The sequence below is a fragment of the Coregonus clupeaformis genome, unplaced genomic scaffold (genome assembly GCF_020615455.1).
Source record: "Coregonus clupeaformis isolate EN_2021a unplaced genomic scaffold, ASM2061545v1 scaf1412, whole genome shotgun sequence".
NCBI classification, from domain to species: domain Eukaryota; kingdom Metazoa; phylum Chordata; class Actinopteri; order Salmoniformes; family Salmonidae; genus Coregonus; species Coregonus clupeaformis.
In genome coordinates this window covers 35,808-55,562 of record NW_025534866.1, presented here as the reverse complement: position 1 = coordinate 55,562, position 19,755 = coordinate 35,808, and the positions used below count along the sequence as shown (strand labels likewise).

At 42.2% G+C, this 19,755-nt stretch overlaps 1 protein-coding gene across 3 annotated transcripts in view; it reads left to right on the top strand.

Moving 5' to 3' along the window:
• Positions 1–19,755, top strand: part of LOC121558086 (carcinoembryonic antigen-related cell adhesion molecule 5-like) — a 48,197-nt gene that overhangs the window by 16,085 nt on the left and 12,357 nt on the right. For all 3 annotated transcript variants that reach the window (XM_045218168.1, XM_045218167.1, XM_045218166.1), the window contains exons 6-10: positions 16,621–16,887; positions 17,167–17,436; positions 17,587–17,664; positions 18,002–18,028; positions 18,166–18,222. In XM_045218168.1, coding sequence (XP_045074103.1) covers positions 16,621–16,887; positions 17,167–17,436; positions 17,587–17,664; positions 18,002–18,028; positions 18,166–18,222 — 699 coding nt within the window. The remainder of the gene's footprint in view (positions 1–16,620; positions 16,888–17,166; positions 17,437–17,586; positions 17,665–18,001; positions 18,029–18,165; positions 18,223–19,755) is intronic.

Below are 19,755 nucleotides of genomic sequence, written 5' to 3'. Positions count from 1 at the left end.
GCATAGATGCTCATCTCCATATCTCAGAATATCACAACATCTTAGATTGCTATTTTATTTGAATTCTGTTGTTGATGACTGTAAGCAGGAAGTCACTGTGTATGATGCTATGCCTACTGGTATCCTTTATTGTGAAGTGATTCTTATTGTCAAAATGTGGGGTTAGTAAGTGGCAACTTGTAGGTGAGTGGGGGCAAGTACTACTAATATCGCCACCAATTTGCTGACAGTCATTCTGAAATGATGATACCTGTTCTACCTGTATTTACAGTAGATCTTAGGTGTGCATGTACAGTACGCCAGTTGTTTATTGGTGTTCTCTGTTGTGTCCTCATTATTGAAGTAGCTTAGAGTGGAAATGTAGGAGAAATCTTCAACAGCTCAATGCTTGTAGTCTTGCAACTATTATTTAATAATTTTTATTACAGAATCTTGGATTTCCTGAAGTCATGAGCTAATTTTAGATTGTATAAAGGAGAAGCAGCATTAGATGTGTATCTGCGTATCTCAGAATATCAGAGGAACTTGATTGATTCTCTTTGTGTTGTTAGTGATTTCTTCTGAGATGGTACTGCCACAGACCTTTGCTAGAATCAAGCTTTGACTATTGTTCCAAGCAGATGCAGGGTTATGCTGAAATATAATTTGGTGCAACTGTGAACAAAGTTCCCCTCTGTAAGCTACACTACCCACAGACAGGATAGGAGTCATACAGCCCTTAACTGAGGAAGTTGATTTATAGACAACCTTTGCTCTTCTGTCCTCAGGGACGGCTGGCAACAATGCCAACAGGGTTAAGCCGGTGACAAAACCTGAAGAAGGTAAGTCACAGATGGAGGTGATCGTGGCATTCCACTGGAATTCGACAATCGAATAGGTTGAGGATTGTTAGAACAAGTCGGATTTGAAAAACATATATTTTGGTGGGTGGGAGGGCTTGCCCTGTCTAAGAAACCACTGTTTGGGAAACACTGGTGGTTCAGTAGAAAGGCTGTAGTACATTTTTTACCCTCTCTGTGTGTTTCCTCAGGGGGCAATGATGAGACTAAAACGGACAACAGCGTTGGACCAGGGGGCAATGATAAGACTACAACGGACAACAGCGTTGGACCAGGGGGCAATGATAAGACTAAAACGGACAACAGCGTTGGACCAGGGGGCAATGATAAGACTAAACGGACAACAGCGTTGGACCAGGGGGCAATGATAAGACTAAACGGACAACAGCGTTGGACCAGGGGGGCAATGATAAGACTACAACGGACAGCAGCGTTGGACCAGGGGGCAATGATAAGACTAAACGGACAACAGCGTTGGACCAGGGGGCAATGATAAGACTACAACGGACAACAGCGTTGGACCAGGGGGCAATGATAAGACTAAAACGGACAACAGCGTTGGACCAGGGGGCAATGATAAGACTACAACGGACAACAGCGTTGGACCAGGGGGCAATGATAAGACTAAAACGGACAACAGCGTTGGACCAGGGGGCAATGATAAGACTACAACGGACAACAGCGTTGGACCAGGGGGCAATGATAAGACTAAAACGGACAACAGCGTTGGACCAGGGGGCAATGATAAGACTAAAACGGACAACAGCGTTGGACCAGGGGGCAATGATAAGACTAAAACGGACAACAGCGTTGGACCAGGGGGCAATGATAAGACTACAACGGACAGCAGCGTTGGACCAGGGGGCAATGATAAGACTAAAACGGACAACAGCGTTGGACCAGGGGGCAATGATAAGACTAAAACGGACAACAGCGTTGGACCAGGGGGCAATGATAAGACTACAACGGACAGCAGCGTTGGACCAGGGGGCAATGATAAGACTAAAACGGACAGCAGCGTTGGACCAGGGGGCACTGATAAGACTAAAACGGATGGCAGCGCTGGACCAGTAGGCAAGAATGAGACTAAAATGGCTGGACCAGGGGGCGACCTAAACACAGCTGAAAAAGGAGAGGTGAAAGCAGGTGTGTATGGGAAAGGGATAGTTCACCTCAAGTCCCGCTGAATAAATGGATAAATGTACAGACCTCAGTCTCAAATAGATGGGAAAGACTGGTATCATCTTAAACTGTCATAAACATTCATAACACAGCAGGAATCAGTGCCATTGTAATTACAGCATTCTTGAATCACATTAATTCTGAATGATTTAATTTCTCCAGTTGAGTTCTCCTATTGTGTTTTCTTGCAGAGGGGTCCATGCTGCTAAACGAAGACAGGGTGAAGTACCACAATGACAATGGAGAGGGGGCAGCAGAATGGAATTCAGTATTGTAGGACGGTAAGTTGGAGTGTGATAACAATGTAGACTGTTTTCACTTCATTTCCCTTTATTGTGCAATACTTCTACCCCACTCTGGCCAACTCACTGTAAGTAGACTGTTAGTCTGTTACCAACTCTTGTTCCTACTGATTTATTCCTAACTGACGTCTCTCTAGCCAGGGAACTGTGGACCAGAGGTATACAGAGGATCATGAAGAGAACCCACTGTCTCATCTGGGCTACCAGCGCTGGAGGACAATGCGCTGTAATGTCCAGAGAACATTTCTATATCAATAGACTGATTAATGATTGGTGAAAGGGAGGTCCATTTATAAGAGTCACCTGTCCATTCACATAGCTAAGGTCAGTGTAGTTGAATGTTGTTTTGTAAATAATGTCCAAAGCTGCAGCTTCTACTCTGCATATTTCTGAGCTTCCACCTCTGTCTAGCAAGTGTGATGCACATGTCAAGATATTGGTCAAAAAAGTCATTTCACTGGGGGGGTCTGCATTCTTTTAATTTGCTTCTCATACTCCTACATAGTGAGCATCCTACTTTGGCAATCAGCATTTCTAATGTTATTTTTCCATGACAATTTGTATCAAACTTTTGGAAAAATCTATCGTTTTTGCTCATATTGACGTAATAATTTTATACTACAGTTCTTTTAACCTGTATGTAAATCTAATTTTATGCAATTGTATATCCCCCTGATGTATGTATGTAATCATATCACTGTACTGTATGTGCTGTGTATAGTGTAGTGTGAGCAAGGCACTTAACCCTAATTGCTCCTGTAAGTCACTCTGGATAAGAGCTTCTGCTAAATGACTAAAATGTGTGTTCTGCCTCATGCCTATTGTATTGTGTGTTTGTGTCACAGGGAGGCACCAAACAGTATGGAATAACCTAATCTGAATTAATCTGCAAAAAGGACCATAATTACTTTGTGTCTCTGTCAACCTAAAAATATGTTTAGCGTACAATGGATATTGCATAGCTGTGAAATCGCTAGCTAGGTTATTTGACCTTTGTCATAGGCTACATCCATCCTATTTGTTTAAATGGAGTGGCTCAACAGGCAAGTTTGACGTTAACTTTTACAGAAAGCTCATGTCTGCTACGTAGGCTGAATACATAGCCACAGTCAACATACTATAAAACTGTTTGTTACAAACAAACTAGAAAATTGACTTAAAAGAAAAGGCTCCCAGTGCCTCTGAAGACGATATGGTTGATGAAACTACGGAAAGCCACTCATTTCCAACAGAAGAGAAGCAAAGTGGCAGGGGATTGTTGGGCGCAGGGTTGCCAGGTCAAGCTACAATTTGTAGCCCAGTGACTACTCAAAACCCGCCCAAAAGGCATGGAAACTAACCCAATAAAAACAATTCACAGCAAAAGGAGTTGCCATATCTATTCAATAAACCCTTTCCCCATAGCGTTATCGAGCCAATGAAGAAGGAATATCGTAGTAACTTGTAACGACGTTAGAAGTAAAATTTGGTTTCCTCAAAATAATAATTGCAAGCTATGACATGACCTAATAAAGGAATTTGAATATGTGGCAAGAGAAAATATAATTTGCCCATTAAACTTGCCAGATCATTTTCCATCAATGGATGTCGATTTAACTCGTTTGACTGCTATGATTAAGCAATAAGGTACAAGGGGGTACGGGTATATGGCCAATATACCAGGGCTAAGGGATGTTCTCAAGCACAACAGACACGGGGTGCCTGGATATAGCCGTTTGCTATGGTATATTGGCCATATACCACAAACCCCCAGGGTGCCTTATTGCTATCATGAACTGGTTTCCAACGAATTAGAACAGTTAAAAGTAATGTTTTGTCATACCCGTGGTATATGGTCTGACATACAACGTCTTTCAGCCAATCAGCATTAAGGGCTCGAACCAGGTTTATAATTGTAAATCAATCCCCTTTGCGCATGTGCATAACTATAGATAAATCCAACAGGAGAGTTTGAGTGATGAAAGTTGGACAGACCATCTCGAAATCTCTGAGCAGCAACACTAGGATGAACATAAAAACATGGCAATTGTGCTGTTATGTTCCAGATGTTAAGTCTACAACCCATTATAGATGGCCCATTTGCGAGATTGACTTGTCATTTCAATAGGCATAGGCTACAGACTAAAATCTGGGTTTATGATTCTAATTACATTTTGCCATAGTTTGCTTTGATAAAGGAAGGTAGCCTATAGCCCCTGATAGGCCTACATCTCATTTCAGATAGTCTACAGTAGCCTAGACAAGATGTAGAAAATGCTTAGTCCAAATTAACAGACTAAATTATTCAATATGAACAGCGAGGCGATTTCGCAATAAGAAGTGCTTGTGTTTCCCAATAGCCTGCTGGAATAGGCTACTGAAGATGGGGCCATAATTTCAATCACTGAATTAAATATGAATAATATGTATATGAACTGAATATGCTTGTCAACAACAGCCAGTGTTTATTTTTTAGAATGTGTTTTACCTGTAGCCTAATCTGACTACTGTTACCGTCGATCTAATGCGTTCATAATAACACAAGGCTACAACAACAATAAACTGAAGTTATAGGCTATTTATTACATTGGTTTGCCAGCTCCAGGTAGGCTACACAAGTGGCACAAATTGATTTGCAATGACACCAGTGATGTTGTCATTTCAACATATTTATTGTATCAAATGGTAGCCTACAATGGCATATACATTAATAGGCTACTTGATGGCCAACAGAGGCTAACACTGCTAATAATATAACATGGTCGCACAAGTATGCTACGTTTTCGATACCATATCGACAACACACTATATCTGTACTATGTGACTGTGCATAAGTCCTATCTGCAGGTCCATATAAGGATGGTTCATTTAGGCTGTGTGTGTGTGGGTGGCTTTACCATAAGAAGTAGGGGGTTTCCAGGGTTGGTAGGTTACATGTAATCAGTTACTCCCTAACTCTTGGGGTTCCCACTTCTGCCTCCCAATGATGACATATTATAGGCCTATTGTATTGGCAAGGAGAGAGATTTTAACAGCTGAAATTGTGCGTGGTAACCTTCACTTACCTCCTGTAGTTTGGCATCAGTTTATTTTAAGGGCTATACATCAACCATGCATAACATAATGTCCACATAGGAACTACATGACACATCATTTAAAACTGACATTAACTGTTATTATGGTTACTGTAGATAATATATATCACGTTCAATGTCAATAGGGCAATGTAGGCCCATTTAGAGTGTTAACCTCTAACCTGGACACAAGTCACTAGTTCACTTTCACGTATGATGTCTGGTTTTCCAAATGAACAGCTCTAAAGAAAAGTGGGAGAGTATCTTGTGTTGACCCTGGCAAGTCCACTATAACTGACCCCATCACATGCATCCCATGGAAGAATGGCTTGAACAAGGCGGCAGAGTTGGACAAGGATTTTGGGCTGTACACCTATAGTGCCTTTGAAAGCCGCACAACCCTAGACCAGGCTACTGGAGAGCTGAGAATCACCAGCTTGACGAAAACACATAATGGAGTTTATTCTGTGGAGTTCAACAGCATGCTGCTTGACAAGACATATACACTATCTTATCAGTAAGCGCGCGTGTGTGTGTTTACAGTATGTGTGTGTGTGCATGTTTGTTCCAGTTCTTGCAGTATTGCTGTGTGTGTGTGTGCCTCTATATTAAATAGCAGATTATTCAGTGCCTCACAAGCTTTTCTTCCTGCTTGTCTTTGTCTCTCTCTCCTGGATTTATAGAGGCAGTCCCTAAACCCACAATCACTTCTTCCTTTAACTCCAACAAAACCTGTTTTAAAATTAAAAGAGAGTGAGAAACAGAGAACACAAACAGATTGTAAAGAAGAGAAAGAGCAAGAGAAAGAAAGAGAGAGTGTGTGTGCACCACCATGTGTCCTCTGCTATGTGACATACTCCTCCATTTCCATTCACAGACCCAGTATCACAACCTGAAGTCACCTGTGATTTGAGCGGTACCATGGCAACACTTCCCTGCAGTGCTAAAGGTCTGCTTGTGGTGTACCGCTGCGATTGGCCTGACCACCAGGGGGAGATGTGGAGCAGACTAGATAGCACTACAACATAATAATATAATAATATGCCATTTAGCAGACGCTTTTATCCAAAGCGACTTACAGTCATGCGTGCATACATTTTTTTTTTTTGTGTATGGGTGGTCCCGTGGATCGAACCCACTACCTTGGCGTTACAAGCGCCGTGCTCTACCAGCTGAGCTACAGAGTCCGAGTCAGACAGACAGCTACACCTGTAAGGCCAAAAATTCAGTCAGTGAGATGACACGAACCTACAACAGCAATGACTGAAAGGCCACAGCTAAACAAGATAGATAGAACAAGCAGATATGGGTGACATCAACAAACGTACTCTTGAAAGTTGTAATAGTAGAATGCACAAGGTGCCATTTCGAAATTGGGTGGTGCATCATCGGTTCCTCTTGTCATGTTAGTCATTGCATACCTTAGAGAGCTATTTATAAATGTCCAGATCAACTAGCCCATGTCAACAAACGTTTTTCTATTTGTTTTTTTTTAGCTCATAGATACTGTTGTAATTCTTTACTCACTTAAATGTCACATGATTACACATTAGACATGGCAAAATATATAGAATTGCAAGAAATATGCTTTAAAACTGCAAATGTTTATTTGCACACCATGACAAAATGTTTAGAATTTCAGGAAATAAGCTTTAAACCTGCAAAATTATCTCCACCTACAAGAGGGGTGTGAACAGTTTGTGGTGCGCACGTGGTGCAAGGGGGTCCCGAGTGAAAACGTTTGGGAACCCCTGATCTATAAGACACTCTCATTGCTATCAGATGGGTGTAGAACAAGGAAGCCTAGTGGAAACACAGAGGAGCAGTGGTCAGGTAGACAGAGAGGGAGGAACACCTGGCCTATCAGGTCTGAGGAGACCCACTAACTCAGTGTCAGACAGTACAGACACTCCTGATAGAAGCAGTCCAGGATTGGCAGCTGGTCTCAGAGCCACAGCATGTAGGTACACTATCTACTCCAGTAAAATGTGTGTGCATGCCTCAAAGCCTATAGGTTAATGGCTAGGCTGGTGAATCAAAATCCCTCACTCAGTGGACAGGAGGAAAATTAAATGAAATATAATTATTAAGTTACCTTTGAATATTACAGTATTGCCAACTGTTGTTACATTATAGCACAGTGATCCTATCAATTCTAAATTCTATATGTAATTATGTACATTGTAGCCAATTATACACACAGGGAGGCGTCAAAGACCCGGTATGGGCACGACTACAGCAAGGAATATTCCAGAAGTGGTTAGAAAAAAATTGATATTACAGTTATTATGGCATATAAACATAATGCCAGGTGTAGTTATATTGTGATTGTATTGCAGCTATTAAACATTATTTACAAGTCAAATGGAACGTTATTTTATTTTCCACGAAGAGGACGACTCATGCAGAGGGAGGAACTAAACCACTTTTTACTTTCACTTTCACAGCTTCGGGAAATCTAAAGATCAGAAGTAGGCTAGGCGATGAGCCACACAGGGATTTAGCATATCTCATTTGAACTGAATTGTATTTATTATCTAAACAAATTAACTATATGCCCGAACTAACGCCCATCAGATTGTGCTTCTGGCTTTGTCTTGTACGAACGGTGGTCTCTGGAGGTAAGTTGAAACGACTGGTAGGCCGAACTTAAGTGTTTGGCCTACCTACTATTTGTTAGGCCACTTGTTTGCTATTGTGTGCTAAATGTAGATCCTATCCTACAACATCACATCATAATATTTGATTATCATGAACAATAGGTATATGTAAGATAATGTCCTTTATAAACACTATGCGCTGCAACTTCAAGTTAGAAGCGCACCCGCAGAGTGGGATTCATATCACCTGAAAAACAACAACTTGTAATGACATAATGGATGGACAATATCCTAAACACGCTCTTCCTATTGATTTTAAACATGGAAAGTCAGAATGGTTTTAAACGACGTCTATGTGGGTTTCGATTAGAAAAAGGACCGCGCCCTTCTTATTCAGTTCAGCTACATACAGATCTCACTTCAAGAAGTTATTGAATATTGAGTCCTGGGCTAACCAAGGCTCAAACCTACAGAAGGGTCTGCATGATCATGGCAGGGCCGGTGTTATGGGGCCTGGCCCGCCCTACGGTACCTCCTTGCCCATCCAAATAAAATATTGAAATATTGAACATTTATTTGACCTAAACTCATGCCAACAGAAAGACGCATTAATCTCAGATAAAGCATCCGAGCGAGCGAAACAGTGCCCCTCAGTATGCGTCGACCATGTATCTGATGGTGTCTGGACCGAAAGAGTATGGCGCCAGAACGAATCAGTTGGTTGGGCATTTGATTTCTATAGGCGGGCCCGTTTTTTTTCCAATGGGACCTCCTGTGTGCACGCTTTTGCATTGGTGTTATAATAAATACCATAGGCAGCTCGAGAGTTTCAAGTTTGGAAAAGCTTTCAATGTATCCTACCATTTCAACCTAGCTGCGTGCCAGTTGTTATAATTTTCTATTTGCACATTTTGATGCAATGGTTTCATTTCAATAATAACGTTTGTGTTTCTCAAAATTATTGCCACGTGGTAAATGATAAAAATCTCAATTAAATGATAAAAATCTAAAAGTTAAAATTCAACTAAATGCAAGAGCACCAGCCTTTGCCATATGGACACATTGATCCATTGGCTGCTACATTATCAGGACAGGAAACCACACACATGCTCACATGGAGCGCTCCAAACAAAATACAATTAAACATTTTACAAAACTCCTAAATTATGGTTATGAAATAAACCAAAACGTGTTTCTCACAAGTGTAGCAGGTTGTGAACTTTGCAAACACGGTTTCCACTCCGAGAATGAGAACGGTAAATTACTGTTATTCATGCGTTAACAGTAATGAATGTAACAAAATAACGTGGATAAACGGTACATTTACTAGACCTACTAGTTACATGTGTAATGAGGAATTGATAAAAATAAACAATCAAAGGGCAAATAATTCACACAATGTAACAATGAATGTGCAAGAATTGTCTGGAGACTGCCAAGCACATTCTGGAGAGCTGAGTGCATGCATTCTGGAGAAAGACACCCGTATCTTCAGCACACACCCCTCCCCTTCTTCTTGTCTCAACATTTCATACTGAAAAAAATATAAACGCAACATGCAACAATTTCAAAGATTTTACTGAGTTACAGTTCATATAAGGAAATAAGTCAATTGAAATAAATTAATTAGGCCTTAATAGATGGATTTCACATGACTGGGCAGGGGTGCAGCCATGGGTGGGCCTTGGAGGGTATAGGCCCACCCACTTGGCAGCCAGGCCCACCCACTGGGGAGCCAGGCCCAGCCAATCAGAATGAGTTTTTCCCAACAAAAGGGCTTTATTACAGACAGAAATACTACTCAGCACTCCCCTTCAGACGATCCTGTAGGTGAAGAAGCCGGATGTGGCGGTCCTGGGCTGGCGTGGTTATACATGGTCTGTGGTTGTGAGGCCAGTTGGACGTACTGCCAAATTCTCTAAAACAATGTTGGCGACAGCTTATGGTAGAGAAATTAACATTCAAATATCTAGCAACAGCTCTCGTGGACGTTCCTGCAGTTAGCATGCCAAGTGCACGCTCCCTCAAAACTTGAGACATCTGTGGCATTGTGTTGTGTGACAAAACTGCACATTTTAAAGTGGCCTTTTATTGAACCCAGCACAAGGTGCACCTATGTAATGATAGTGCTGTTTATTCAGCTTCTTGATATGCCACACCTGTCAGGTAGATGGATTATCTTGGCAAAGGAGAAATGCTCACTATCAGGGATGTAAACAAATTTGTGCACATCATTTGAGAGAAATAAGCTTTTTGTGCATATGGAACATTTCTGGGATTTGTTATGTCAGCTCATGAAACATATGACCAACACTTTACATGTTGCGTTCATATTTTGTTTCAGTGTAAATTATTCTCAAGACACATTATCTTCACACTTTTTAGATGCTTTTCACTGACAGCCGCAACTCAATAATCAGCTAGGCATATTGCCACATGTGCTGCCCAAATTGCAGGCTTCCCAAATAGGCATCGATTTGTGATTTGAAACAATCCACAGCTATTTTTGTAAAAAATAAGCTAATGATCCTCTGTGGCTAAGTCAAGCTCTCTGGTAAAGTATTTTGAATTATTTTATTTAGACAGTAGTAATTATGTAATTTTGGCAAAACAACAATTTACTTTAGGGAAAGCCAGCATCCGAACAGTGCACACATTTTCCTTTCTAATTCGCAAGTGCCTGAAACCAGAGATCTGTATATATGTGGTCCTCTGTAGCTCAGCTGGTAGAGCACGGCGCTTGTAAAGCCAAGGTAGTGGGTTCAATCCCCGGGACCACCCATACACAAAAAAAGAAAAAAAAAGAAAATGTATGCACGCATGACTGTTAGTCACTTTGGATAAAAGCGTCTGCTAAATGGCATATTATAATGACGAGATGCTCAGGTCTCCGCCCTAATAATGCGAGTCGTTGTCCCAAAGTCGGGAATGCAGGAGACAAGGTCTGCATATTATGCCCATAGAAACGCATTGGGTTTATTTCAGGACAGATTTTTGCGAGAGTGCGAAACAGCGCCCCTCAGTTTACTATATGTAGCCCATGTATCTGATTCTGTCTGGCCAGAAAAAGTATGACATGCCATACTCCTTTTGTCCAGACAGCATTAGACGCATGGTCTACACTTACGGAGACAGAGGGGCGCTGTTTTGCTCGCTCGGATGCTTTATCTGAGATTGATTCGTCTTTCTGTCGGCGCGCATCTCGGTCAAATAAATGATCAATATTTCCATATTTTATTTGGATAGGCAAGGAGGTTCGGTAGTGCATTGGCCCGCCCATAACGCCGACCCTGCTTTATGCGCAAATATTGATATAATAGCCATCATATCGAAGTAAACTTATAGTCACACGATGATATGGTATGGGTCTCACTATGACTCGTCAGGAAACCATGCAGTTTATTAGGGTACAGATGAAATAAGTTATGGTGAACTTCACAGGGTGGTGAAGTGCACTGTGATCTTGATGCTCCTGTCCAATAAATATAAAAGGTCTTATTCTGGTGACATGATGATCGATGCTTTACTGCCATTTGACAAATACAAATATTCTCGCTCTTATCCATAATAATCTCAAAATGTAGATATCTTATCCTCACTGTAGCTGCGAGCTGTTGGCTAGAGCGTACATGCCAAGACCAGAGAAGGCATTTTGCTATTCAATGCAACAGGTTTTGTGACAAAACTATTAGTGGAGTTGAAAATGTGATGGTACATGAAAACGTAAGCGAAAAAGTACATTTTGTGTGCACTACATCATGACGCACTGATTTCTATCTGCAACAAGTCTGTTGGGTGGAAACTCACCACTGGTTGGAAAATGCGCACATTTTCTTTATGTGGATTTTAGAATATTCACTTGAAAATCTGTCGCCAATTGGCTGGAAACCTAGCTCCTAACCAAGTTTCCATCTAACCTTTTTATGCAGTAAAGTATATGTCAGTAAAACATATAATGACAGGCCTGATGGAAACATACTTTGTTTGGGGTAAACTTTCCAAATGTCGACAAAACAAAATACTCTAGACAAGGTGGGACCTTTTTGTGTTTGTAACATGTATTATGCGAGACATGGTGGTGGAAATGCTTTTATGCGCAAATATTGATATAATAACCATCATATCGAAGTAAACATGGAGTCACGCGATGACATGTTGTGTGGTCCTCCCACTACGACTGCAGTTCATTAGGCTACAGATGAAATAAGGTATGATGAACTTCACAGGGTGGTGAAAGTGCAAGGTGATGAGCTTGATGCTACTTTCAAATAAATATTGAGGGTCTTATTCTGGTGACATGATGATCGATGCTTTGCTGCCGTTTGACAGATACAAATAATATCGCTCTTATCCATAATAATGTCATAATGTAGATAGTTTACCCCCACTCTGTGAGTTTTTGGCTGGAGTGTATGTGCGAAGACCAGAGTGGGCAAACATTTAGCTATATAACGCAACAGTGTTTATGACAAACCATCAAGGAGGGTTCGTGCTGATTGAATGGAGATTGTGACAGCCGGTTAAATGGCGTTCCTTTACAAGGCAAGAACAAGATGTATGTCAAGAGAAGTGCAGTATTATCATAAGGTGATTTATACTTGGAATACGGAGGAGGAATGGAGGGAAAAAGAGAGGCAGAGGAGGTCTAAGAGAGAGAGGGAGGAGGAAGAGGGTGAGCTTGAGTCGGTTAAAAATGGTGAATAGAAGGGAGATGGTTTGTTAAAGGGGAATGGTAGAAAGTACACTGCTCAAAAAAATAAAGGGAACACTTAAACAACACAATGTAACTCCAAGTCAATCACACTTCTGTGAAATCAAACTGTCCACTTAGGAAGCAACACTGATTGACAGTACATTTCACATGCTGTTGTGCAAATGGAATAGACAACAGGTGGAAATTATAGGCAATTAGCAAGACACCCCCAATAAAGAAGTGGTTCTGCAGGTGGTGACCACAGACCACTTCTCAGTTCCTATGCTTCCTGGCTGATGTTTTGGTCACTTTTGAATGCTGGCGGTGCTTTCACTCTAGTGGTAGCATGAGACGGAGTCTACAACCCACACAAGTGGCTCAGGTAGTGCAGCTCATCCAGGATGGCACATCAATGCGAGCTGTGGCAAGAAGGTTTGCTGTGTCTGTCAGCGTAGTGTCCAGAGCATGGAGGCGCTACCAGGAGACAGGCCAGTACATCAAGAGACGAGGAGGAGGCCGTAGGAGGGCAACAACCCAGCAGCAGGACCGCTACCTCCGCCTTTGTGCAAGGAGGAGCAGGAGGAGCACTGCCAGAGCCCTGCAAAATGACCTCCAGCAGGCCACAAATGTGCATGTGTCTGCTCAAACGGTCAGAAACAGACTCCATGAGGGTGGTATGAGGGCCCGACGTCCACAGGTGGGGGTTGTGCTTACAGCCCAACACCGTGCAGGATGTTTGGCATTTGCCAGAGAACACCAAGATTGGCAAATTCGCCACTGGCGCCCTGTGCTCTTCACAGATGAAAGCAGGTTCACACTGAGCACATGTGACAGACGTGACAGAGTCTGGAGACGCCGTGGAGAACGTTCTGCTGCCTGCAACATCCTCCAGCATGACCGATTTGGCGGTGGGTCAGTCATGGTGTGGAGTGGCATTTCTTTGGGGGGCCGCACAGCCCTCCATGTGCTCGCCAGAGGTAGCCTGACTGCCATTAGGTACCGAGATGAGATCCTCAGACCCCTTGTGAGACCATATGCTGGTGCGGTTGGCCATGGGTTCCTCCTAATGCAAGACAATGCTAGACCTCATGTGGCTGGAGTGTGTCAGCAGTTCCTGCAAGAGGAAGGCATTGATGCTATGGACTGGCCCGCCCGTTCCCCAGACCTGAATCCAATTGAGCACATCTGGGACATCATGTCTCGCTCCATCAACCAACGCCACGTTGCACCACAGACTGTCCAGGAGTTGGCGGATGCTTTAGTCCAGGTCTGGGAGAAGATCCCTCAGGAGACCATCCGTCACCTCATCAGGAGCATGCCCAGGCGTTGTAGGGAGGTCATACAGGCACGTGGCGGCCACACACACTACTGAGCCTCATTTTGACTTGTTTTAAGGACATTACATCAAAGTTGGATCAGCCTGTAGTGTGGTTTTCCAATTTAATTTTGAGGGTGACTCCAAATCCAGACCTCCATGGGTTGATACATTTGATTTCCATTGATAATTTTTGTGTGATTTTGTTGTCAGCACATTCAACTATGTAAAGAAAAAAGTATTTCATAAGATTATTTCATTCATTCAGATCTAGGATGTGTTATTTTAGTGTTCCCTTAATTTTTTTGAGCAGTGTATAAGAGTGAGTTGAAGACAGTAGGCGAAATGGAAGTGAATGAGGGCGAAGTATCGGAAGTGGTAGGTGTGGTGAAGTTCTCTGAGCCCGAGGCTTGCACCGAGGGTCAGGATAAAGATGAGTCTGTGACAGTAGGAGGGAACATTTTGGAAAAAGTGGACCCTTGCCTTTTGGCTGATCCAATTGTGGTTTCAGGGTGGGTGAAAACAGAGTTATGTGCTGTGGAATCGGTGAGGGTAACCAGAAGTGGTCTGGTGATAATTGTTTGTGTTTCTGCTGGTCAGAGGAAGCAGGCACTCCATGTTAAACGAATGGGGGCAAGAGATGTGAATTGTTTTGCGCTCAATAAAAGGGCACCATTGAAAGGAGTGATTACTGGGGTAGCAGTAAATGTAAAAGTTGACCAACTGAAGGGAAAGATTCCCGGTGTTTGTGATGCTCGTCGTTTGGTGCGACGAAGACAGGGTGGCATGAGTGGTGAAACAGAGTCATTGTCTGTCCTTTTGAGTTTTGATGTTGAGTCTTTGCCCGACAAAGTGATGTTAGGATATATAAGTTATCCTGTACAAGCTTTTGTGCCGAATACATTACGTTGTTACAGGTGTGTAGGAGGGAGGTTCCTAGGTGTGAGAAGTGTGCAGAAGGGCATGAGACAAAGGAATGTGTAGCATTGGGGAAAGTAGTGGTATGTGTTAATTGTAGGGGGGCCCATGTGGCTGGGGATCAGAAATGTCCCATGCGAGAGAGGCAGGTTGAGGTTTCCAGGGTTAGAGTAGTGCAGAAGTTGTCATATGCTGAGGCAGTGAAGAAAGTAGAGGAAGATGGGTCAAGGGGGAGGGATAGTGAGAGAAGTGGTGTGAGTAGTGATCTGTACCAGTACAGAGGGATAAACCAACAAGTGATATATGTTTTAATAAGATTGGATTTTGAGCATTTATAGCAATGGTTATCAACTGTACTGCAGGGATGGAACTTAAGTCGCAGAAAATTGAGGTTGTGGTGGCAGCTGCGGAGAGGTATTTGGGTGTGCGAGACTTGACATCAAAAGAGTTACAGGGTGTGTTAAGTGGTGGTGTTCTATGCTTTCAGGTTGTTGGCCTGAGTTAGTACTAAATAGATTGAAATAGTGGAGTTATTTGTTTGTGAGTGTAGTGTTAGATGGTAGGGTATTTCTTTATTTCTTTATTTTTCCAAACAAAGTATAAGGGAGTTGTACTCCAGTCTAGTTGGTGGCGGTAATGCAACATTTACTGGATGCCAACCGCCGTTAAAACTCATAGAAGAAGAAGGAGGCGCCAAAGAGTAGTACCAGAGATATTTATAACTAAGATAGACCACATCCTGTCGTTGCCAACGGGAACAAATGAGAAGAAGAAGACAAACCATCAGTGGAGTGTAAAATGCGATGGAAACCCATTTAATTGTATTTTTCATTCGGGAATTTAACGACAAAAGTTATTTTTATGTGGACTATGTCATCATGCACAGCCTTTTATCCACAAAAAGTCAGTTTGATGGAAAAAATCTCTCTACTGGGAAAATGTGCATATTGTTTTATTCAGATTTTTGAATATTTGCATGAAAATCTGTCGCAAATTGAATGGAAACCTAGCTGGTGATATAATGGTAAGCCTCAGAGGCAGGGTGTAGACAAAGACTTTAATCTGTAGTGTAGTCTAGATACATTTCCAGTGGCGATGGTGAGGGGGCAAATACTAGTCAAAGTGGGCAGACTACATAGGCCAGATACACCCAGCAAGCAGAATTCTAGACATAAAAAGTAAAGGTTGATAATAATGTAGCTTTCGATGTCAAAAAGGTTAGTACTACATATTTATACCCTAACCGTAATGTGTTACCCTCGATACATTGATACATGTATGAAATGTCTGCTTTTCTAGATGATCTTTATCATAAAGTGGGAGGTGAGGTCTTGTTGAAACCAGACAAGTCCACAGTGCCTGGCCCCATCACAATCATCTTATGGAAGCATGGGAAGAACAAGGTGGCAGAGTGGGACAATGATTTTGGTCTGGAAATCTATGCTGCCTTCAAAGAGCGCACAACCCTGGACCAGACTACTGGAGAGCTGAGAATCAGAGGCTTGACGAAAACAGACAGTGGAGTTTATTCTGTGGAGTTCAACAGCAAACTGCTTGACAAGACATATACACTGTCTGTTATCAGTAAGTGTTTCTGTGTGTGTGTGTGTGTGCATACATATGTGTGTGTGTATGTGTGGTCGTGTAGAAACAGCAGGTTATGCAGTATCTCACAAGCATTTCCCCAAATTATTCCTGTTTCTTTCCTCTATTTACAGAGGCAGTCCCCAAACCCACAATCACTTCTTCCTGTAACGCCAACAAAACCTCCTGCACTCTGACCTGTGAAGGTGACACCACTGATGCTGAACCCATCACCTACAGCTGGAAAGTGGGAGAGGGGGCGTGGGAGGTCTTAGACAAACAGATGAATGTCTTTAAGAGCGACACTGGCAAATCAACCAACAGTTACAAGTACATCTGCAAGCTGAATAACTCTGTTAGTGGGGAAGCCAGTGAGCCAGTTGGAGAGGTGTTTGACCCAAGTGAGTGAACACTCATAAGTATGCTACAGTCTTATGTATTGATATGTCAGTAACACTGCTAGTGTTGTAGGACATTTTGAATGCTGCGCTATGTTGAAAACAGACAGTGGGGTTTATACTGTGGAGTTCAACAGCAAATTGCTTGAGAGGACATATACATTATGTTATCAGTAATTGTTTCTGTCTGTCTGTGTGCCTCTATATTAAATAACAGATTATTCAGTGCCTCACAAGCTTTTCTTCCTGCTTTGTCTTTGTCTCTCTCTCCTGGATTTACAGAGGCTGTCCCTAAACCCACAATCACTTCTTCCTGTAACTCCAACAAAACCTCCTGCACTCTGACCTGTGAAGGCGACGCCACTGGTGCTGAACCCATCACCTACAGCTGGAAAGTGGGAGAGGGGGCGTGGGAGGTCATAGGAAAACATATGGTTGTCTCTAAGAGCGACACTGGCAAATCAACCAACAGTTACAAGTACTTCTGCAAGCTGAAGAACTCTGCTGGGGAAGGGGAAGCCAGTGAGCCAGTTGGACAGGTGTTTGGCCCAGGTGAGTGGACACTCATAAGTGTGTTACAGTCTTATGTATTGCTATGTTAGTAACACTGCTAGTGTTGTAGGACATTTTGAATGCTGCACTATGTTGAATTCCTGATCAACTCCTGTCAGAGTATCAATACAAAATGTGTTTTCATTTCAGAGCCTTCTGAAGTTGGTGTTGGTGGTGTTGTTGCTGGTGTTGTCGTTACCATATTAGTACTTGTCGCCACTATAATAGGTAAGAACAGCACCTCTATAGTAACAGAGCACTGTACATGTACATATTTATGAAGCACAGATTGACATAACAGCAGCAACAACAGTGAGCTATACCACCTGAAGGGGATACCTGTTCTACCTGTATTTACAGTAGTGTTCAGGTGTGCAGGTACTGTATGCAGGTTGTTTATTGGTTTACTGTATGCAAGTTGTTTATCGGTGCTCTCAGAAAATATGTCTTCTTATTGCAGCTTAAGCATGTAAATGTGGGTGAAGTCAAACTCAATAGCTGACAGAATATTAATGCAGACTTGTACTTTAAGAAGTTCTAAAATATTTGTATTTTTACTCCCCAGTTTGGTTGGTGTGGAAGAAAAAAAACGGTAGGATGATTCTCTGTCTCTTCCTGGTTCAACTCTTCATACTCACTGATTGACCAAAATGTTACACAATGTGCATTTCATTTGATTGAAAGTGTCTTAATAATTTCTTACATTTGTGTGTCTCTTATTCATCTCAGGATATCCCCAAGACCCCTGGATTGACTTTTTGAGAAAGTTTTGTGGTGAAATGTGTGGCAAGTATTACCCTAACTTGACTCTGATCCCTATTCAACCTGCTAACTGGGTCCCCAAAGTAATACAAATACAAGATAATTCACTATATACAGTTGAAGTCGGAAGTTTACATACACTTATGTTGGAGTCATTAAAACTTGTTTTTCAACCACTCCACAAATGTCTTGTTAACAAAATATAGTTTTGGCAAGTCGGTTAGGACATCTACTTTGTGCATGACACAAGTAATTTTTCCAACAATTGTTTACAGACAGATTATTTCACTTATAATTCACTGTATCACTATTCCAGTGGGTCAGAAGTTTACATACACTAAGTTGACTGTGCCTTTAAACAGCTTGGAAAATTCCAGAAAATGATGTCATGGCTTTAGAAGCTTCTGATAGGCTAATTGACATCATTTGAGTCAATTAGAGGTGTACCTGTGGATGTATTTCAAGGCCTACCTTCAAATTTAGTGCCTCTTTGCTTGACATCCAGCCAAGACCTCAGTCTGGTTCAACCTTGGGAGCAATTTCCAAACACCTGAAGGTACCACGTTCATCTGTACAAACAATAGTACGCAAGTATAAACACCATGGGACCATGCAGCCGTCATACCGCTCAGGAAGGAGACGCGTTCTGTCTCCTAGAGATGAAAGTACTTTGGTGCGAAAAGTGCAAATCAATCCCAGAACAACAGCAAAGGACCCTGTGAAGATGCTGGAAGAAACAGGGACAGAAGTATCTATATCCACAGTAAAACGAGTCCTATATTCGACATAACCTGAAAAGCCGCTCAGCAAGGAAGAAGCCACTGCTCCAAAACCGCCATAAAAAAGCCAGGCTACGGTTTGCAACTGCACATGGGGACAAACATCATACTTTTTGGAGAAATGTCCTCTGGTCTGATGAAACAAAAATAAAACTGTTTGCCCATAATGACCATTGTTATGTTTGGAGGAAAAAGGGGGTGGCTTGCAAGCCGAAGAACACCATCCCAACCGTGAAGCACGGGGGTGGCAGCATCATGCTGTGGGGGTGCTTTGCTGCAGGAGGGACTGGTGCACTTCACGAAATAGATGGCATCATGAGGAAGGAAAATTATGTGGATATATTGAAGCAACATCTTAAGACATCAGTCAGGAAGTTAAAGCTTGGTCGCAAATGGGTCTTCCAAATGGACAATGACCCCAAGCATTATTCCAAAGCCCTGACCTCAATCCTATAGAACATTTGTGGGCAGAACTGAAAAAGCGTATGCGATCAAGGAGGCCTACAATCCTGACTCAGTTACACCAGCTCTGTCAGGAGGAATGGGCCAAAATTCACCCAATTTATTGTGTGAAGCTTGTGGAAGGCTACCCGAAATGTTTGACCCAAGTTTAACCATTTAAAGGCAATGCTACCAAATACTAATTGAGTGTATGTAAACTTCTGACCCACTGGGAATGTGATGAAAGAAATAAAAGCTGAAATAAATCATTCTCTCTACTATTATTCTGACATTTCACAATCTTAAAATAAAGTGGTGATCCTAACTTACCTAAGAC